Consider the following 22,427-nt stretch of genomic DNA (forward strand, 5'->3'; position numbering starts at 1 on the left):
CAACATTTTGCTACCTCCCTCTGTGAATACATGCTGTGCTGCAATTAAACAGCTACTTACAGTTGAGAGAAGCAAGACTTTAATGAAGAATGCTACAAGTATGGACAATAATTAGTTCTCCTCTTATAAAAAAAGATTACAGAAAACACTTTACTGAAATTTTTTGCTAAAAAGACAGTCTTAAAGGATGTCTGGGAGAGACAGCAAGCACGACACAGTACAAAAGGAGAAGGGAATGTTGAATTCCAGTGCAAGACACAAACACAGCACAATTAGGGAATCAAGAGGAAGCAATCATTTCACAAGTAATGAAATTAGGCATTTATATTCAATCAGGATTTTTTTTTTTTAAGCTTTAAAAGTCCAGCATAAGGAAGGGAATTGGGAAAAGAAGCAGGGGAGAGGGTGTGTGGGAACTAAGCTTATCTACAATCACCATTTTACCAAAAAACACACTGGTTCAACCACATGAGAAGTGGAGGATAAACCTACCTACATAGCCCAACAAATATTGAGAGCAAATGCCAAGACAGTCAGGTCTAGGGTTGATGTCACAACTGTCTAAAGAGTTTTTACAGGGAATCTTATCCCACAAGGACTGGTCTCTCATCAACCTGGGTTCATAACAGACTAAGTTCCTTTGCATTTGCAGCAGAAGGCCAGAACTTCAGGTGGAACAAGTTTACTCCAAATAATGTTCACACTGCTGGTTTTAACCAGTCATGGAGTCACAGGTGGCTCCTAATAGACTTCACCATTTCTAGGAGAAGGTTCTACAGATTACCAGGGATTTAAATTTAAGCAAACTACTAAGGAAGGGAAACACTAATGATATTCTGGCACTGCACAAGCTGTATGCCTGTCATCTCTGCCAAGGACATGGGTGGACTTGGCTCTGTTTCTTAGCTCCATGATCTCCAATAGTGATGAAGTGGAACTGGGACCTCCCCCACGTCGAAGGAGGTTACCCAAAATTCTCATCCCAGCCCAGCTTCTGAAATAAACAGCAGACTATCAGGGGCTATTATTAGGAACCATGCTCCTGTGAATTCTGTGGAAATGAAAGCCTGTTTCAGTTCATGCCAAGTCTTTTCATGGTCCGCCAGCGATCCTTAATCATCACAGCTGTTCGGTTAACAAATGGGTAATTTTTAGAAATGGCAGCCCAGTTTCCTTCCCCATATTTCTGCACTCCAGCCTTGACCCACTCGCTTTCTTCTACAGTCCACTTCTGCAAAAGAAAACCAAAAGATTTATCACAACCTTTCTTTTCCACTTCCTTACATTTTCCCCAATGTAGTGATAACGTAAACTCAAGAATCCCAGGAGAATAATCTGAACCTGAAAGCACGGCTTATTTTTTTTAAAACATGGAATTGACAGTTTATGAGCACTGTGGATCTGGACACAGAGAAATTCTCGATGTCCTGCCATTTGATCCTCAAGTAACCATCACTTCTGCATTTCAAACTGCAAACATATCTACGTCGTTCACGGTCCAGAACACGTGTCCTTTGTCCTCCTGTGCTTTTCTTCCAGAGGATAACTATTACTTTAACTTAGTTTGGATTATATGATTATCTAAAACTCTCAAAAAAAAAAAAAGCTCAATAACAGGTGTCATACATGATTAGGTAAAAGAAAAAAAAAAAAGGTTTTTACTGGGTACATAGGGGTCTATGCCTAGGAGACAGAGGGGCTTATTGTACCTTGGCTCTACCCACATAACCAGTATCAGAAAAGAGAATTTTCAATTACCTGCTTTTTTGTTACATTGGTTGTACTGTCTTCATCTGGTGCTGCTGGAAAACATTAAAAGTAGACTCATTTCAGAGTTCACCTTTCTCTGCACAAACCACAAGAAAAAGACACAGAATGTCCCCAAAGGGAAAACTTTTTCAAATTTCACAAGCATTGAGAAGAGAAAGGATACCATTAAAGGATAATTTACTTTTCTTCTTTGTTTGCAAACACCAGTCACTTCAGCCCATGACCTGTACAATGCAAGTGCTTTACAAACAGGCATCTGTAAATGCTGGCTAGTGATGGGTTTTCAAGCTCTTCAGTAAAACCAATATCGTTTTCTTTTTTTGTTTGTTTTTGTTTTTTGAGACAGAGTCTTGCTCTGTTGCCCAGGCTGGAGTGCAATGGTGCAATCTTGGCTCACTGCAACCTCTGCCTCCTGGGTTCAAGCAGTTCTCTGCCTCAGCCTCCTGAGTAGCTGGGATTACAGGCACCCACCACCACCATGCCTGACTAATTTTTGTATTTTTTTAGTAGAGATGGGGTTTCACCATCTTGGCCAGGCTGGTCTTGAACTCCTGACCTTGTGATCCCACCTTAGCCTCGCAAGATTCTGGGATTACATGCATGAGCCACCTACCTGGTAGCGCCTGGCTACCAACGTCATTTTCTAAAATTACTGAGGAACTGCCACATTCAAAATCCTTATATATATGTATATCTAGCACTATATGCTAGAATTTTTATTTTTCATTTTTTAATCTTTTTTTTTTTTTTTTTTTTTTGAGACGGAGTTTTGCTCTTGTTACCCAGGCTGGAGTGCAATGGCACAATCTCGGCTCACCGCAACCTCCGCCTCCTGGGTTCAGGCAATTCTCCTGCCTCAGCCTCCTGAGTAGCTGGGATTATAGGCACGCACCACCATGCCCAGCTAATTTTTTTGTATTTTTAGTAGAGACGGGGTTTCACCATGTTGACCAGGATGGTCTCGATCTCTTGACCTCGTAATCCACCCGCCTCAGCCTCCCAAAGTGCTGGGATTACAGGCTTGAGCCACCGTGCCCGGCCTTTTAATCTTCTTACTATCATTCCCAATTTTTTTTTTTTTTTTTTTTTTTGAGGCCAAATCTTGCTCTGTTGCCCAGGCTGCAGTGCAGTGGCACCATCTCAGCTCACTGCAGCCTCCACCTCACAGGTTCAAGTGATTCTTCTGCCTCTTCTCCCGAGTAGCTGGGACTACAGATGTCCACCACTATAACAGGCTAATTTTTGTATTTTTAGTAGAAATGAGGTTTCACTACATTGTCCAGGCTGGTCTCGAACTCCTGACCTTGTGATCTGCTTGTCTTGGTCTCCCGAAGGGCTGGGATTACAGGTGTGAGCCATTGCGCCTGGCCCAATTTTTTTTTTTACTTTTTGTAGTGATGGGGTTTTGCCATCTTGCCCAGGCTGGTCTCCAACCCCTGAGTTCAAACAATCCGCCTGCCTCAGCCTTCTAAAGTGCTGGGATTACAGGCGTCAGCCACCACACCCAACCTAGAATTTTCAAGTCCTTGTTCATTTTATAAAAATACAATTTGGGGCTAGGCGCAGTGGTTTACGCCTGTAATCCCAGCCCTTTGGGAGGCCAAGGCAGGCAGATCACTTGAGGTTAGCAGTTTGGGACCAGCCTGGCCTACATGGTGAAACCCCGTCTCCACTAAAAACACGACAATTAGCCAGGTGTGGTGGCACATGCCTGTCATCCCAGCTACTGGGGATGAGGCAGGAGAATCACTTCAACCTGAGAGGCAGAGGTTGCAGTGAGCCGAGATCACAACACTGCACTTCAGCCCGGGGGAAAGAAGTGAGATTCTGTCTCAAAATAAATAAATAAATAAAAGTATACTTTGGTTCAGTTCCCTTAACAGAAGAGTCGGATAATAATTATTGCTTTCCACTTCCATGAAAGGGGAATCTTGAGATCTGCTCAAGCTCCCCTTCTCATCCTATAAATAAGAGATCACACCTCAAAACACACACACCAAGTTTTTTTGTTTTTTTGTTTGTTTGTTTGTTTTGTTTTTTTGTTTTTTTTTGAGACAGAGCCTAGCTCTGTCACCCAGGCTGGGGTGCAGTAGCGCGATCTCAACTCACTGCAAATTCCACCTCCTGGGTTCAAGCGATTCTCTTGCCTCAGTCTCCCAAGTAGCTGGGATTACAGGTGCCTGCCACCATGCCCAGCTAATTTTTGTATTTTTAGTGGAGATGTGGTTTCACTGTGTTGGCCAGAATGGTCTGGAACTCCTGACCTCGAGATCCGCCCTCCTCGACCTCCCAAAGGGCTGGGATTACAGGCGTAAACCACCGCACCAGGCACCAAGATGATTTTTTTTTTTTTTTTTTTTTTTTTTGAGACGGAGTTTCGCTCTTGTTACCCAGGCTGGAGTGCAATGGCACGATCTCGGCTCACCGCAACCTCCGCCTCCTGGTCTCAGGCAATTCTCCTGCCTCAGCCTCCTAAGTAGCTGGGATTACAGGCACGCGCCACCATTCCCAGCTAGTTTTATTGTATTTTTAGTAGAGACGGGGTTTCACCATGTTGACCAGGATGGTCTCGATCTTTCGACCTCGTGATCCACCCGCCTCGGCCTCCCAAAGTGCTGGGATCACAGGCTTGAGCCACCGCGCCCGGCCATTCAAGATGATTTTTTAAAAGACCAGAGGGAGGCTAAGTGTGGTGGATGACACTTGTAATTCTAGCACTTTGGGAGGCACAGGCAGGTAGATCACTTGAGGCCAGGAGTTGAAGACCAGCCTGGCCAACATGATGAAACTCCGACTGTACTAAAAATAAAATTAGCCGGGCATAGTGGTGTGTGCCTGTAATCCCAGCTACTCAGGAGGCTGAGGCAGAAGAATCACTTGAACCTGGGAAGTGGAGGTTACAGGGAGCTGAGATCGAACCACTGCACTCTAGCCTAGGTGACAGAGTGAAACTTTGTCCCCCCCACTCAAAAAAAAGGCAACGTTACATAAACATGAAACCAGCTAGAATGTCTGCCTCAGAAGATGCTGCTATCCAAAGCAGCATCTCCTAAACAATGGAAGAAGATGCTCTGGAAAAGGGATACTTACAGGAACAGATTACTTTCATTTTTGTTTATTTTTATATATATTTTTTGAGGCCGGGCGCGGTGGCTCAAGCTGGTAATCCCAGCACTTTGGGAGGCCGAGGCGGGTGGATCACGAGGTCGAGAGATCAAGACCATCCTGGTCAACATGGTGAAACCCCGTCTCTACTAAAAATACAAAAAATTAGCTGGGCATGGTGGCACGTGCCTGTAATCCCAGCTACTCAGGAGGCTGAGGCAGGAGAATTGCCTGAACCCGGGAGGCGGAGGTTGCGGTGAGCCGAGATCGCGCCATTGCACTCCAGCCTGGGTAACAAGAACGAAACTCCATCTCAAAAAAAAAAAAAAAAAAAAAAAAAAAAAAAAAAAAATATATATATATATATATATATATATATATATATATTTTTTTTTTTTTTTTTGAGGTGAAGCTTCACTCCTCTCACCCAGGATAAAGTGCAATGACAAAATCTCAGCTCACTGCAACCTCCACCTCTCGAGTGCAAGTGATTTTCCTGCCTCAGCCTCCAAACTAGCTGGGATTACAGGTATGCACCACCACACCCGGCTAATTTATTTTTTTGAGACAGAGTTTTGCTCATTGTCCAGACTGGAGTGCAACATCACGATCTCGGCTCACTGACACCTCCACCCACTGGGTTAAAGCAATTCTCCTGCCTTAGCCTCCCAGTAGCTGGGATTACAGGCACCTGCCACCACGCCCAGCTAATTTTTTATATTTTTAGCAGAGATGGAGTTTCATCATGTTAGCCAGGCTTGTCTCAAACTCCAGACCTCAGGTGATCTGCTCACCTTGGCCTCCCAAAATGCTGGAATTACAGGCGTGAGCTACCATGCTTGGCCTAATTTTTGTATTTTTTTAGTAGAGACAGGGTTTCACCATGTTGTTCAGGCTGATCTCGAACTCCTGACCTCAGGTGATCCAAAGTGTTGGGATTACAGGCATGAGCCACCATGCCTTGCCAGGAACAGATCACTTTTAAATTATGAACTACTTTAAACTACAGTGAAAGCAGATTTCTAAACAAATCTGGACTTCATTAGAAGTTGTTGTTTTCTAGAACCTTTATATCCTGTTGTCTTTAAATATTTAATGTAATTTTTCTTGTTTTTCTGTTACTTCCCCCACTTTCCACATGATCTTATCTTGCCAACTACATTTCTGCCAATGAAGGTAATTTCCAAGGACAAAACCTCTGGGGCTGGCAATGGATTACTGTTGCTATGTTACAGAAGTCTTAAAACTCCTTAAATTCAAGTTTAGCACTTAGATATTTCCATTAGAATGCAAAATGTGGTGGGAGAGATTCTAACCCAAATGCTATGAAGTTATTAATTATGAAAGTTTCTTTCTTTTTGAGACAAGGTCTCACTTGGTTACTCAGTCTGGAGTGCAATGGTATGATCATGGCCCATTGCAGCCTCAACCTCTGGGGCTCAGTCTCCCAAACAGCTGGGACTACAGGTGTGTGACACCATGCCTGGCTACTTTTATTTATTTATTTATTTGTTTGTTTGTTTGTTTATTTACTTATTTATTTATTGTAGATAGAGATCTCATTATATTGCCCAGACTGGTCTCTAATTCTTAGGTTCAAGCAATCTTCCCACCTTAGCCTCTCAAAATGCTGGGTTTATATGGGTGAGCCACCATGCCTAGCCAAGAAAATTTCTTGTGATAGAAAAAAAAACTGGGCCAGGTACAGTGGTTTATGCCTGTAATCCCAGCACTTTGGGAGGCAGAAGCAGGCAGATCACTTGAGGTCAGGAGTTTGAGACCAGCCTGCCCAACATAGTGAAAACCCAAATACTAAAAATACAAAAATTAGCCAGGTGTGGTGGCACACACCTGTAATCCCGGCTACTCAGGAGGCTGAGGCAGAATCGCTTGAACCTGGAAGGCAGAGGTTGCAGTGAGCCGAGGTCATACCACTGCACTCTAGCCAGGGCAACAGAGCCAGACTCTGTCTCAAAAAAAAGAAAAGAAAAAAAATTTGGCAGGGCATGGTGTCTCACAAGCATAGTCCCAGCACTTTGGGAGGCTGAGGCGGACAGACTGCTTCAGCCCAGGAGTTCAAGACCAGACTGGCCAACATGGTGAAACCGTCTCTACTAAAAATACAAAAGAAAAAAAAATCAGCTGGGCATGGTGGCAAGGGCCTGTAATCCCAGCTACTCTGGAGGCTAAAGTGAGAGAACTCTTTTAGCCCAGGCTGTCAAGGCTGCAGTGAGCTGAGATCACACCACTGCATTCCAGCTGGATGACAGAGTGAGACCCTGTCTCAAAAAAACAAAAAACAAAAAATGATTTATATACAGAAACTGTTAAGAGATTTTTTTTTCCTTCAACAAGAAATGCAGGGAATGACCTCCTACTATCATGTCTAATTGAAGGATTTTAGGAAGAACATCAACTATAATGAAATATTATAGGCGTTATTAAAACAAAACCAAAGACTTTTTTTAAACATAAGGTGTTAGTCAAATAAAAATTCATATGCATTCCTCACCAGTTAGGTCTTGTCCTATGACTGTCAGACCCTTAAAAAAATGTGCATTTCTATTTTTACAATGTTTATTCCTGCTTATAAAAGTAGTATGTTATAGAAAAACTGGAACACATAGATGTGTAAAGAAGAAAATAAAAATTAGTCATAATTCATCTAAGTATTACACATCCCTGCAATAGTTCCTTTTAGTTTTTTTTTCTTTGTGTATACATTTGATGGATGAATGTGCTTATAAGGGTTATGAGATTGGAATATTACCTTTTTTTTTTTTTTGAGACGGAGTTTCGCTCTTGTTACCCAGGCTGGAGTGCAATGGCGCGATCTCGGCTCACCGCAACCTCCGCCTCCTGGGTTCAGGCAATTCTCCTGCCTCAGCCTCCTGAGTAGCTGGAATTACAGGCACGCACCACCATGCCCAGCTATTTTTTTTGTATTTTTAGTAGAGACGGGGTTTCACCATGTTGACCAAGATGGTCTCGATCTCTTGACCTCGTGATCCACCCGCCTCGGCCTCCCAAAGTGCTGGGATTACAGGCGTGAGCCACTGCGCCCGGCCCCCCCTTTTTTTTTTTTTTTTTTGAGACGGAGTTTCGTTCTTGTTACCCAGGCTGGAGTGCAATGGCACGATCTCGGCTCACCGCAACCTCCGCCTCCTGGGCTCAGGCAATTCTCCTGCCTCAGCCTCCTGAGTAGCTGGGATTACAGGCACGCGCCACCATGCCCAGCTAAGTTTTTTTTTTTTTTTTTTTTTTGAGACGGAGTTTCGCTCTTGTTGCCCAGGCTGGAGTGCAATGGCGCGATCTCAGCTCACCACAACCTCCGCCTCCTGGGTTCAGGCAATTCTCCTGCCTCAGCCTCCTGAGTAGGTGGGATTACAGGCACGCGCCACCATGCCCAGCTAATTTTTAGTATTTTTAGTAGAGACGGGGGTTTCACCATGTTGACCAGGATGGTCTCGATCTCTTGACCTCGTGATCCACCCGCCTCGGCCTCCCAAAGTGCTGGGATTACAGGCTTGAGCCACCGCGCCCGGCAAGTTTTGTATTTTTAGTAGAGACGGGGTTTCACCATGTTGACCAGGATAGTCTCGATCTCTCGACCTCGTGATTCACCCGCCTCGGCCTCCCAAAGTGCTGGGATTACAGGCTTGAGCCACTGCGCACGGCCACCTTTTTTTTTTTTAACTTAAGCTTTACTGTTGGAATTTCAGAAGTTATTAGATGGTAATTATTCTTTTATACAAATTTTTGTGCAATTAACAATTATTTTCATAGCACACATTTCTGAAATGGAATTAAAATGTCAAAGAATATAAATGTTTTAAAATATTTGATACATATTACCTAATTATCTTCCAGAAATTGTTTTCTAGTTTACACTTTCCATAGTGACTATGTCCTTTATAAAGTGAATCTTACCAGTAGAGACTGTTTAATTGCTGACAAAATTGTGTGAAATAATTATAGTAAATATTATATCTCAGCTTTTGTTTTTATGTATTATATTTTCTTCGAATTTTAGAGAGGGTAAACTTTTTTCTGAAATCTCATATGTAATAATTTAAATTTTCCTTGTCTAGTCATAATATTTGCTCAGTGCTCTACTAGATGCAACATTTTATTTGAAGGAGTTTTTTTAATAATTAAAGATTTTAACCCTTTGGGAAAAAAAAAATAAGGTGTTAGTTACTCTGACAGTCTCCATTATTTAATGGGAGAGGACATCAGACTGATTCCTTGGCAAGGACACCGTGACTCACACCTGTAATCCCAGCATTCTGGGAAGTCGAGGTGGGAGGATCACTTGAGCCCAAGAGCAACAAAGTGAGACCCCATCTCTATAGAAAGTGAAAAAAAAAACAAACAGCCAGGTGTGGTGGCACACAGCCGTAGTCCCAGCTAATCGGGAGGCTGAGGCAGCAGGATCACTTGAGCTCAGGAGGTTGAAGCTGCAGTGAGCTGTGTTCACACCACTGCACTCTAACCTGGGTGACAGAGCAAGACCCTGTCTGAAAAAGAAAAACAAACAAACAAACAAACAAACAAACAGATTCTTCATGAGTCAAAATGAGGTCGAGAACTTATTGAACTTTTTTGAGTTTGGAGACACGCAGCTTCTGGAATATTAACATGACAGTAACATGCATCTGTACTTCAGCAAGCATCAAGAAGCAGCCAAGGAGAATCTCCTGCTTACCCTGAACTGGAAACAGTTCATCTTCTTCCACCCAAGTCTCTTTTTCTTCAACCCCATTAGAGTTGTTCCACTTGCCTTTGGGCATTCTGAGGGGACATCAAGGAGAGCACAAGGTATAAAACAGATTCATCCCAGATCATCCCAGCTTCTGCCCTTGGCTCACTCTTAGGTATAATATTCCTCCCTGTCCTGCTGTGACCACATTCAAGGTTCACCTACATGCACCTCCCAAAGCCACTATCTTTTCTCCTGGCTGGCCAGGCATCTCCACGTAACACCCTCCAGGGTTCAGGACACCCTTCAAATTCAGTACTGCGTACATCAAGTACATCACCACCACCCCTAAAGAATCTGTTCATTTTCCTGTTTTTTTTGTTTGTTTGTTTGGTTTTGACTCTATTTAAAAGTCTCAGTATTCTGATTTACAATCTGCAAACTCCTCCCTCTCTTCCTTGGACATGCTTTCTTCCTATGTCGGGACTGATTTTTCCCTTTCCATTCTCCCTTGTTCAAGCTCACAGTGCTTTTCACCAGTATCCCACTAGCCTCTTAACAGGAGTCTCTGCTACTAGCCTTCTCCCCCTCCAAAGCCAAAGATTATTTTAGGACAATCATCTTAAAATTACCACCTGCCTCCTCTATTCCCTAACGGCTCTCTAACAATGGAGTCTAAATGCCTACATGGAGGACTCCAGACCATCCAGTCTGGCCCTAGTTTCTTTTTTTTTTTTTTTTTTGAGACGGAGTTTCGCTCTTGTTACCCAGGCTGGAGTGCAATGGCGCGATCTCGGCTCACCGCAACCTCCGCCTCCTGGGTTCAAGCGATTCTCCTGCCTCAGCCTCCTGAGTAGCTGGGATTACAGGCACGTGCCACCATGCCCAGCTAATTTTTTGTATCTTTAGTAGAGACGGGGTTTCACCATGTTGACCAGGATGGTCTCGATCTCTTGACCTCGTGATCCACCCGCCTCGGCCTCCCAAAGTGCTGGGATTACAGGCTTGAGCCACCGCGCCCGGCTCTGGCCCTAGTTTCTTAACAACCGCCCCCAATGCCCATACCTGTGCAAACAGCACAGCCACATTGTTCGCTCTTTTTCCCTCCCATAAGCTCTACACTTTCCTGCCTCTCCATAGCCTGTTCCCTCTGCTTGGGAGTCCCTTCCCTGCCAAGTGACATCCCATCCATCTTTCAAGGCCATGGTTCTCAATGAAGCCTCCTCTAACTACTGACCCTAACACACACAGAAAGCCCTGCTCCTCCAGCCTGCAGTGCTGTTTCCACTGTACCAACTAACACTTTATAGTGTGCCCTAACCAGGAGAGCCTCAAAGGCAGGGGCCACATCTTCTTTGTCCACCCCAAACACACAGCACGCTTAGCACAGTAACACAGACCCCAACACGAGCTGCAGACATATTAGCTGCACTAACATTGGGATTGTCAGCGAGTCACAGGGAATTATACCATCAAAGATCAGAGTAAAAAGCAAACAGGAATCCTAATGAAACGTTAAGTGCTTGGGTGTGGCTTAAAAAAAGTACAAAAGCTGAAAATAACCCCAAACTCAAATTAGTCAACAAAAATAACAGTCCATTTCTTCTAAATTTTGCATTTACCTGATTAATAACTGCCCTGGGAACAGAGCAAAGCACGAATCTGACCTGAGAATTATAACATCTTTTACAAACATGGAAAGTGTTTGAATTCAGAGTCTTGAGGAATTTATATAAATCAAAATGACCCGCAAAAGCTGACCAAGAGTAGTGACAAATTTCTGTATCCTTTGCCTGCCATGAAGAAACTTATTTTTAATGCTGTTTAAGTATTTTGCAAATGAATAAAAGCAAGTTGATGAATTACAGAGGCTTGAAAAAATTCCTTGAGTCCCCTAAGTTTTCTATGAAATTACTTAACGAAGTGGCCAAGACAAATGGCAGACCTAACTTTCTCTTTTGAAATTGGATCTTATCCCCAAATGTTACTTGAGAATAATTTGCTTGGGACAAAGTGAAAAAATTTTACAGGAGGCTTTTCTTTCTCAGGATATTCTTGTGTTAATGACTATTAATAAATAAAAGTCAGATGGGTTACAGTTTCTTTTCTATCTGCTTATCCCAGTGCTGGAATAAAACTGACTGGAACCTCAGTCACCTGCTGGTCTCATGTTCCCTGAGTAGCTGTCCTCTCTCCCTGCAGTCTTCAACAGGTCACCTTCTTCCCGTCCTCTGTTGAACTCTAAGCACTATGACCTGTACAAATACATGCTTTGGTAGCAATTTTATAAGACCTATGACGTCTTTTAGATGATGTTGAGTTCACTGCCTCGCCTGACTTCCCAGGTGGACGGGGCTGAGATCTGGCTGCCCCTCCTAACTGTCACGGGCTGAGTGGTCCTGGGCAAGTCAGGCCACTTCCTGGTTCTTATGCTCCTGACTGGCAAAGTTTGAACGGGAAAAGCAATGGTCTAGCAAGGACTGGCAAGCTACAGTCTGTGGCAGCTGGTTTGTGTAGCATGAAGCTCGGGCTGAGAATCGCTACCCATTTTTTTTTTTTTTTTTTTTTTTTTTAGATGGAGTTTCACTCGTTACCCAGGCTGGAGTGCAATGGCACGATCTCGGCTCACCACAACCTCTGCCTCCTGAGTTCAAGCAATTCTTCTACCTCAGCCTCCCAAGTAGCCAGGACTACAGGCGCGTGCCACCATGCCCAGCTCATTTTTTTATTTTTAGTAGAGACCGGGTTTCACCATGTTGACCAGGATGGTCTCGCTCTCTTGACCTCGTGATCCACCCGCATTGGCCTCTCAAAGTGCTGGAATTATAGGCGTGAGCCACCGCGCCCGGCAAGGCTACCCATTTTTTATGGGTTGTAACAAAAAACAAGAAAAGACGGTTGGGAGCAGTGGCTCATGTCTGTAATACTAGCAGTTTGAGAGGCCCAGGCAGGTGGATTGATTAAGTCCAAGAGTTCAAGACCAGCCTAGTTAACATGGTCAAACCCCATCTGTACAAAATATACAAAAATTAGCTGGATGTAGTGGCACACACCTGTGGTCCCAATTACTGGGGTGGGAGCGGGGTGGCTGAGGCAGGAGAATTACTTGAACCTGGGAGGCAGAGGTTGCAGGAAGCTGGGATCTGGCCACTGTACTCCAGCCTAAGTGACAGAGCGAGACCCTGTCTCAAGGAAAAAAAAAAAAAAGAGGCCAGGCGCGGTGGCTCAAGCCTGTAATCCCAGCACTTTGGGAGGCTGAGGTGGGCAGATCACAAGGTCAAGAAATCGAGACCATCCTGGCCAACATGGTGAAACCCCATCTCTACTAAAAATACAAAAATTAGCTGGGCATGGTGGCCTGTGCCTGTAGTCCCAGCTACTTGGGAGGCTTAGGCAGGAGAATTGCTTGAATCCAGGAGGTGGAGGCAGGAGAACTGCATGAACCCGGGAGGCAGAGGTTGCAGTAAGCTGAGATTATGCCACTGCACTCCAGCCTAGCGCCTGGCGACAGAGTGAAACTCCGTTTCAAAAAAAAAAAAAAAAAAAAAGAAAAAGAAAAAACAAGAAAAGAATATGCAACAGACAACTCATGTGGCCGACAACGCCTATAATGTTAGCCTCTGCTGGCTTTTTACAGATATTTTGGGTGTCACTCCTTAAAATGCAAGAACAAATAATCCTTTTTTGGTGAATAAATACCTAGTAAGCATGTGCTATGTGCAAGGTGCTGTGGGAGATATAAGATCGGGGGATGGGGGCCCTGTTCTCCAGGTGACACCCCCAACCCTGCCTTCCCTCCTGATCCCACTGCCCGTCACTCCTCCTTGGCAGCAGTCTCCAGCCTCCCTCCTTCTCTCTGTTCCTTCAGTGGCGTCTCATCAGGCCTTCCAATTTGCTGTATTAGAATTATCTGGGCAGAGATAGAAAAGCAGATTAAAGAGCTGTCTGCCTTTTCCAGTTCAGTAGCCAGAAGCCTGGGAATATGTACTTTCTGAACATTCCACAGGTCACTGAGTCATGAAGCCCGGCTTCAGAGCCTCTGCCTGACACACTAGTCAGAAATCCCAGGCCTGGCCCATCTAGTATGCAGACTCTCCTCCCTTCACTCTTTCCTGTACACCATATTCTCCTACCACAGACTCCATAGCACTCTGAGGGACACAGCATGTTTTCTCATGCCTGTATGTAAGGAGTTGTCACTGCCTAGAGTCCTCCACCCCGTAACACACTTGACGACCTTCTGCTCATCCTTCCCAGGTCAGCTCAATGTTTGTTGTTTTACAAGATCTAAGCCACCTAAAATCTCGCAGAGTAGGCTGAGCTTTTCTTCCTGTAAGCACCCAGGGCACCTCACACATATATCTTTAAAGCAGGGACACTGACCCTTTTTTTCTGTAAAGGGCCAGATATTTTCACTTTGCAAGCTTCACTGTCTCTGTTGCGACTACTCAAGAAACCACTACTCAATAGAAAGCAGCCCTAGATAACACATCGATGATGGGTGTGACTGTGTTCCAATAAAACTTTATTTACAAAAACAGGCAGATTTGGCCTCAGGGCCATAGCTTGCCAAGCCCTACTGCTTCAGAGGACTCATTAGACTTCATATCTTTCACATATAAGAAAGAGTGTATGTCTGAAACCTTCAAGAATCCTCCTGAGGCAGGAGAATTACTTGAACCTGGGAGGCAGAGGTTGCAGGAAGCTGGGATCTGGCTTTACAAAATTTACAAAATTACTGTAACCCTGCCCTCTCCCGTTTCCTTATCTGTTCCCGGGAGCAATCCCTACACTACACAAGATTGCTGTGAGGAGCTCATGCGATCCCCTATCAAATGAAAATAACGTGCATGGATTTGGATCTGCTGCCCAGCAGCTATGCCCATTTGCCAGCCGGGACTCACTTCCAAATGCAAGTAGTGGTGACATAGTGCAAATCTGTGCCTGAGGATAAATCGCTTATCAGATGCCATAGCCCTTTGGGGCACTGAGTACAATGCATGCCAGAGCACACATCCCCAAATAATATAACATAGAGCAGTGGCAGAGGTGGCCTTGGGAGATCCATGAGGTAGATCACTTAAAGCAGGGAAATGCTGACCAGGGAAGTCTATGGAGGAGGGAGAATTTTTTTTTTTTTTTTTTTTTGAGACAGAGTCACACTTCGCTGCCCAGGCTAGAGTGCAGTGGCTCAATCTTGGCTCACTGTGCAGTCTCCACCTCCTGGGTTCCAGCAATCCTCCTGCCTCAGCCTCTCCAGTAGTTGGGACTATAGGCCTGGCTAATTTTTGTATTTTTAGTAGAGATGGGGCTTCACCATGTTGGCCAGGCTGGTCTTGAACTCCTGACCTCAAATGATCCACCTGCCTTGGCCTCCCAAAGTGCTTGGATTACTTACAGGTGTGAGCCACGACACCCAGCCTGAGGAGGGAGAATTTTAAGAGCGGCAACTTGTGTACATGATATGCAGGCCATGGGCTTTTCTGTCAAGACTGACTTGGATTAAAAATCCCAAAGCCCATCTAGCAGCATGACTTCAGGTGAGCTAAGAACCTTTCTGAGCCCTTCTCCTCTGTGTAATGGGGCTAATATATCACCACAAAGAGTGAGGACTGTAGAGACTCAGTAAGATGATATATGAAAGTGCTATGCCCCCAGAAAGCACTTCACTAACAACGGCTTTTCTTCCCTTTAAAGGACAGATGGGATTTGGACAAGCAATGATGGAGGGATGACGGTCCACTGTGGGAAATGAGAGGAAGCAAAAGTACAGTGAAAGAAACAAACAATGTGTTCCAGAGAGCAAGCAGGCCAGTGTGCCTGGAGGGAGGATCCACCACAGGACAGAGAGGGAAGCAAAACTCAAAGCCAGGATGGGAATCACGATGCGGAGCAAAATTAAAGTACTCTAGCCACTGCCCCTCAGTACCTAGCAGAATATGGGAGATTAGTAAATATTTACTGAACTCGCCAAGTCTCAAATGCTCAGAAATGTACAAAATTACACATATTCATCAGTCTCTTTTTAAGGGTCAAAGTATAATGTGGCCCAATGCAAACAAATTTCTTTTAACACACAAGACTAATGTTTAGAAGTCAAGACACTTAGAGGTTTGCTAAAAATGAAAGCAGCGATGAGGAGGAGGCTCTGAAACTTTTCCATCCCCACTCATGCCCTAGTGCAAGGCTTGGAAGCCCACATGTGGGGCTTCAGAACTGGCAGAGATGGCTATGTTGTCACTGCCCGCTCCTGCGTCACATTCTAGCAGTCTGAGCAAGCCTTGGTGGTGAGTAACTTAGCTGAAAGTTACTTCATTCATGGAAGTAATACCAGGCCCAACCAGGACCACCAACCAGCCCCAAAATTTCTACAAAGAAGGTCTTCATACTTGGGATTCTTCTCTCCAGGAAGGGGTTGGTTGAGAACGGTGGTCTTGGATGGCGGTGCTGGAACGGCCTCCTGGGAAGAGTTGAGGCCTGTGCTGGGCTCAGTGACCTGGCTGTCCTCCTCCAAGACCAATCTGCTTATTGTCATGCGCTTGTTCTTGGGCTGCAGTTCCGAGCCACCCTCACCCTCAGCAGGGGCTGAACTTCCATTTTCATCTTTTCTGGGTCTCTTGTTTTTGAGGGCTGGTGATGCTGAGGGAGCTTGAGTAGGAAGAACCAGATCCTTCTGGTCCAGTTTTGCAAAGGCTGCCTCAGAATCCTGTGTACCGGACAGAGTCTTGAAAGCTGCCTTCAGAGTCGCCATTCCAAAGGTGGTTGGAGTATTCCGTAGCTGCCTGAAAATAAAGCATAGGCACAAAGATCTTTCTCACCACTGTTGATGCTCATCCAAACAGACACAACTTTTTTGAAGTTTGAAACTTCAAATTAGATAGAGGACTTCTCCAGTTGAGGACTCTCCACTTAAAAAAAAGGAGAGAGGGAAGCTGGCTTGACGCAACCTTTATTTAGACCTTTATTCACAATGAGTGTAAGTAGAGGCTTTAAATGTAATATGTAAGTAGTATTATGAATTTAAAACTCCAAGTTAGAGAACCTTTATTTCACTTGTTTTATTTTTAGAGGTAGGGTCTGGCTCTGTCCTAGACTACAGATAGGACTGGGAGATAGGATATAGTGACGCGAACACAGCTCATTGTATCCTAGAACTCCTAGGCTCAAGCGATCTGCCCGCCTAGGCCTCCCAAAGTGCGGGATTACAGGCGTGATCCACCACACCTGGCCTACAACACACTTATAAACAGGATCTTGAGAATTCTCAGAGTAAAAGGCATGCCACAGAGTCTTGGAACAATGAGAAACTGTCTTTTAAAAATAAAATTCATCTATCATTTGAAGCAGTTAGCATGCTTTGGGGAAAAATTGTTAGGAGTGGGGCAAACTGGTGCCTGCAGACCAAATCCAGCTGGCAGGCTGTCTTGTTGTCCAACCCTCACGAAAAAAATTTTTTAAAAAGTGGATCAGCCAGGCGCAGTGGCTCAAGCCTGTTATCCCAGCACTTTGGGAGGCCGAGGCGGGTGGATCACGAGGTTGAGAGATCAAGACCATCCTGGTCAACATGGTGAAACCCCGTCTCTACTAAAAATACAAAAAATTAGCTGGGCATGGTGGCACGTGCCTGTAATCCCAGCTACTCAGGAGGCTGAGACGGGAGAATTGCTTGAACCCAGGAGGCGGAGGTTGCGATGAGCTGCGATCATGCCATTGCACTCCAGTCTGGGTAACAAGAGTGAAACTCCGCCTCAAAAAAAAAAAAAAAAAAAAAAAAAGTGGATCAACTGTCAACATCCAAAAATTGGGAAATCTCACAGAAAAACTTGGACACCTCATACAAAAATATGAGCACCTAAAGCCTGAACATCCTAGGACACTCACACAGAGCAACCACAAGAAGCTGAAAAGCACATCCCCTGGATCCCAGCCCCACACTCTCAGCCTGGGTCCACTTTGTTCCTTTAGGTTTCCTACCAGGCCCTCAAAGGGCATATAAACTTGTGACCCCTGCTTTAGGAACTGGTCTTGGGATTGGACTCACACATCTAAACACTGGTTCTTGAATGTATTAAGAGATTAGGTGTCCACAAAGATGTAGTGAATCAATATGGGCAAGGCAAGAAGAGAGAAATGGTGAAAGAGCCTTTGAGGAATGGCCAATCAGGAAGTTGTCAAGGACCCCAGGCGACCTGTCTCATCTTCCCAGGGTATGCTGTGTCCCACAGTGCCCTGTATGAGTAAACTTCTTTTTTTTTTTTTTTTTTTGAGACGGAGTTTCGCTCTTGTTACCCAGGCTGGAGTGCAATGGCGCGATCTCGGCTCACCGCAACCTCCGCCTCCTGGGTTCAGGCAATTCTCCTGCCTCAGCCTCCTGAGTAGCTGGGATTACAGGCACGTGCCACCATGCCCAGCTAATTTTTTGTATTTTTAGTAGAGACGGGGTTTCACCATGTTGACCAGGATGGTCTCGATCTCTCGACCTTGTGATCCACCCGCCTCGGCCTCCCAAAGTGCCGGGATTACAGGCTTGAGCCACCGCGCCCGGCTATGAGTAAACTTCTAACACGTTAGCAGGTCAGATCGCTGAGAGGAACTGATCCTGCCCTAAGGAGGAGAGACTTCTTCCAGCGACCACTCGTGTTTTACCCAAGATCACGGGAGATCATCTTCTCACCTTGTGGGTTCTCTGGGTGGCTTTTCCACAGGCCCTGGTGCTGGCTGTTTATCTTCCTTTACTGTACTTGAGGCAGCAGACTCAGATTTCAAAGCCTTTTTGGCCATCTGGGAAAGGAAGGATGCCATCAGGAAGAAGAGGCCAGAGCATTGCATTAATTCTCTGCTTCTTTTACCATGAATATACTCAATATGCAAACAAGTACACTTACAAAACCAATCTAGGCATAAAACCAAGGGCATAAAATGGGAGATAACTTATAAGACTTACAAGTTTTTTCTTCAAACTTAGGATAACTAATAAATTTTTTTGAGAGGGAGTCTCACTGTGTCACCCAGGCTGGAGTGCAGTGGTGCAGTCTCAGCTTACTGCAACCTCTACCTCCTGGGTTCAAGTGATTCTCCCAACTCAGCCTCCCAAGAAGCTGAGATTACAGGTGCCCACCACCGTATCTGGTTAATTTTTGTATTTTAGTAGAGATGGGGTTTCACCATGTTGGCCAGGCTGGTCTCGAACTCCTGACCTCAAGTGATCTGCCCGCCTTGGCCTCCCAAAGTGCTGGGATTATAGGTGTGAGCCACTGTGCCCAGCAATAAATGTTTATACTAATATCTTTCAGTTTGTGTAAAGAATTTTTTATAACTCTGTTTCTGCAAATGTTTTGCCTTATTAACAACTGTTTGAGAATCCTTATCCATGTAACACAAAGAGCCCTGAGTAGGCTACTCTTGCTCTAACTCCAACTGTTCATGTTTTCCTCTGGCTTAAGTTTTAGACATTTCCAATCAGTCCAGTGTCATTCAGTTTCAGTTATGTTTATCTGTCACGTATTGTGTCCTAATAGCCAAGAGTTCTGTCCACACATACAGGCAGTGGCAGGACGTTTTCCAGTTACCTGGAATGGAAAGGAAAGGATCCTCGGCCAGGCTCAACTGTCTTGACACCTGCTCCCTGAATACCCTAAACCACTTGCTTTTAAACAATCTGAGATTTGCCAAATGACTGCTAAGATCATTGACACTAACCTAATATGGGCCTGGCAGATCTAGTGTTATGAGACAGAATATCTGAAACATTGTCAAAGTCCTCGTTTCTTTTACCCACGCTTAAGTGCAGTGGCACGACCACAGCTCATTGCAGCCTCAAGTGATCTTCCCACTTCAGTCTCCCAAGCAGCTGAGAATATAGGTGCACACCACCACACCTGGCTAATTTTTATATTTTTTGTAGAGATGGGGTTTTGCCATGTTGCCCAGTTTGGTCTTGTACTCCTGAGCTCAAGCAACCTGCCCGCCTCAGCCTCCCAAAGTGCTGGGATTACAGGTGTGGCCCACTGTACCGGGCCAAACTCTTGGTTTCAAAATAAAAACAAAACCACTCTCGATCAGTGTTCCTTCGTCACAGTCTACCATCTATGACAGCCTGGGTTCTAGTTCTTCCCTATGCTGTCCTGAGCCTCACTGTTTCCATTCTTTTATCTCTTTAATCCAATTAAAGAATGTTTTCATTTGGCTTCTTTCAACCTTATCACATTTTCACAGTGACACCTTTCTCCACACCATGCCTTCTTCGTGTTAGCAATTCCATTGTACCACATCTACCAAACCCCTCTTCCTCCAAACTTAGTTCACAAGTCATCTCCTTTGGGAACCACCATCGCTTGTAAGCCAGTGTTATACTTCACCCACAGCAGATTAACCACATGTAAAGGAGATAAAAATGGCAGACGAGGGGGACCAGGTGTGTTCCATTTGCCTCTACCAGTATTTCTACTTTTGTTTTTTGTTTTGCTTTGTTTTGTTTTTTGAGACGGAGTCTTGCTCTGTTGCCCAGGCAGGAGTGCAGTGGTGCAATCTTGGCTCACTGCAACCTCCACCTCCTGAGTTCAAGTGATTCTCCTGCCTCAGCCTCCCCAGTAGTTGGGATTATAGGTGCACGCCATTATGCCCAGTTAATTTATGTATTTTTTTTTTTTTTTTTTTGAGATGGAGTCTAGTTCTGTTCCCAGGCTGAAGTGCAGTGGCGCAATCCTGGCTCACTGCAACCTCTGCCTCCTGAGTTCAAGTGATTCTCCTGCCTCAGCCTCCCAAGTAGCTGGGGCTACAGGTGCCTGCCACCACACCCAGCTAACTTTTGTATTTTTAGTAGGGACGGGGTTTCACCATCTTGGCCAGGTTGGTCTTGATCTCCTGACCCCGTGATCCACCCGCCTTGGCCTCCCAAAGTGCTGGGATTACAGGCATAAGCCACCATGCACAGCCAATTTTTTGTATTTTTAGTAGAGATAGGGTTTCACCATGTTGTTCAGGCTGGTCTCAAACTCCTGACCTCAGGCAATCCACCTGCCTGGGCCTCCCAAAGTGCTGGGACTACAGGCATGAGCCACTGCGTCCAGCCTGCTTTTGTATTTTTAAGGCATTTAATTAAGAAAGCTGGTGCATATAATTAAATGTCTTTTTCACACATCAACCCTCTTGACTTCGGATATTCTGATTCTCTGCACATCCTCAAGGGCACACCATGGTTATGGGAGAAGGGCCAAGGCGCACCGTGAGGAGGTAGGGCTCAGTGTCGTCCAGATGGCTCTCCAGGAAGCGCAGCATCTTCTGCTGGAAGGTCTCATAGGAAAAGTTCTGGATAACAGGATGGGCCAAGTTCTTTTCTCGAATAATATTCAGGAGATCATTTCTCAGCTTCTACACAATGGACCGATATTTGCAACATGAGAAAGTAGAACTCCAGTAAAAATTCAATGATGATGAGGTGAGACAGACACTATGAGAACTTCTGCAATGCCGTCAATGCAAATCACTGGCATACATACAGGAAGGGAAGCCCAACACAAAGGACTGGTCAATAAATCAGGTTCAGCCACAGTGGGTTACTACGCAGCTATAAAAAACAGATAAAGATGTTCCTTATGTGCTAACATAGAATGACTCCAAGATATAATACTAAGTGAAAAAAGCAATTAAGTGTTCAAATTAGTATGTAGGCTATGCTATCATGTATGCGTAATGGAAGAACTGGGAAAATGTATATATGTGGATGTCTGTATATACACACACACACAATTTGCTTGCACATGCATAGAGGATCTCTGAAAGGATTAAAAATAAACAAATAAATAAATAGGGCCAGACGCAGTGGCTCACGCCTGTAATCCCAGCACTTTGGGAGGCCGAGGCAGGTGGATCACGAGGTCAAGAGATCGAGACCATCCTGGTCAACATGGTGAAACCCCGTCTCCACTAAAAATACAAAAAATTAGCTGGGCATGGTGGCGCGTGCCTGTAATCCCAGCTACTCAGGAGGCTGAGGTGAGCCGAGATCGCGCCATTGCACTACAGCCTGGGTAACAAGAGCGAAACTCCACTTCAAAAAAAATAAAAATAATAAATAAATAAATAAATAAAATAAAATAAAATAAAATAAAAAACTGATTGCCTCTGAAGGGAAGAAGATGGCTGAGGGTCAGAGGTAAGAGAATTTTTTACCAAACTCTTTTGTTATACCTTTTGAATTCTGTATTATGTAAATGTATTACCTTTTCAAATAATACACTTTAATTTTTTTTCTTTTTTTTGAGACGGGGTCTCACTCTCACCAGGCTGCAGTGCAGTGGCACAATCTTGGTTTCAAACGATTCTTCTGCCTCAGCCTCCGAGGTAGCTGGGACTACAGGCGTGCACCACCATGCCCAGCTAATTTGTCTATTTTTAGTAGTGACAGGGTTTCACCATGTTGGCCAGGATGGCCTTGATTTCCATTTTTTTTTTTTTTTTTTTTTTGAGACGGAGTTTCACTCTTGTTATCCAGGCTGGAGTGCAATGGCGCAATCTCGGCTCACCGCAACCTCCGTCTCCTGGGTTCAAGCAATTCTCCTGCCTCAGCCTCCTGAGTAGCTGGGACTACAGGCATGCAGCACCATGCCCAGCTAATTTTTGTATTTTTAGTAGAGACGGGGTTTCACCATGTTGACCAGGATGGTCTCGATCTCTTGACCTCGTGATCCACCCGCCTCGGCCTCCCAAAGTGCTGGGATTACAGGCTTGAGCCACCGCGCCTGGCGGTCTTGATTTCTTGACCTTGTGATCCGCCCGCCTCGGCCTCCCAAAGTTCTGGGACTAGAGGTGTGAGCCATCGCACCTGGCCAAAATTTAAACATAGAGTCCA

The 22,427-nt window shown here is 44.9% G+C and overlaps 1 protein-coding gene across 3 annotated transcripts in view; it reads right to left on the reverse strand.

Moving 5' to 3' along the window:
* Window positions 1-62: 62 nt before the first annotated feature.
* The window catches only part of TERF2 (telomeric repeat binding factor 2), a 39,513-nt gene continuing 17,148 nt past the window's right edge, over window positions 63-22,427 (reverse strand). The window contains exons 5-10 of one of the 3 annotated variants that reach the window (XM_039477647.2): window positions 20,801-20,947; window positions 18,252-18,358; window positions 15,967-16,359; window positions 9,584-9,669; window positions 1,759-1,799; window positions 63-1,231 (exon numbers count right to left, since the gene is read on the reverse strand). In XM_039477647.2, coding sequence (XP_039333581.2) covers window positions 1,073-1,231; window positions 1,759-1,799; window positions 9,584-9,669; window positions 15,967-16,359; window positions 18,252-18,358; window positions 20,801-20,947 — 933 coding nt within the window. In that variant the 3' untranslated portion in view covers window positions 63-1,072. Of the gene's footprint in view, window positions 1,232-1,758; window positions 1,803-9,583; window positions 9,670-15,966; window positions 16,360-18,251; window positions 18,359-20,800; window positions 20,948-22,427 lie in introns of all 3 variants that reach the window. The other 2 variants (XM_010350706.3, XM_039477648.2) reach the window with 2 other exon arrangements.

The sequence above is a fragment of the Saimiri boliviensis genome, chromosome 1 (assembly GCF_048565385.1).
Source record: "Saimiri boliviensis isolate mSaiBol1 chromosome 1, mSaiBol1.pri, whole genome shotgun sequence".
Lineage (NCBI taxonomy): Eukaryota > Metazoa > Chordata > Mammalia > Primates > Cebidae > Saimiri > Saimiri boliviensis.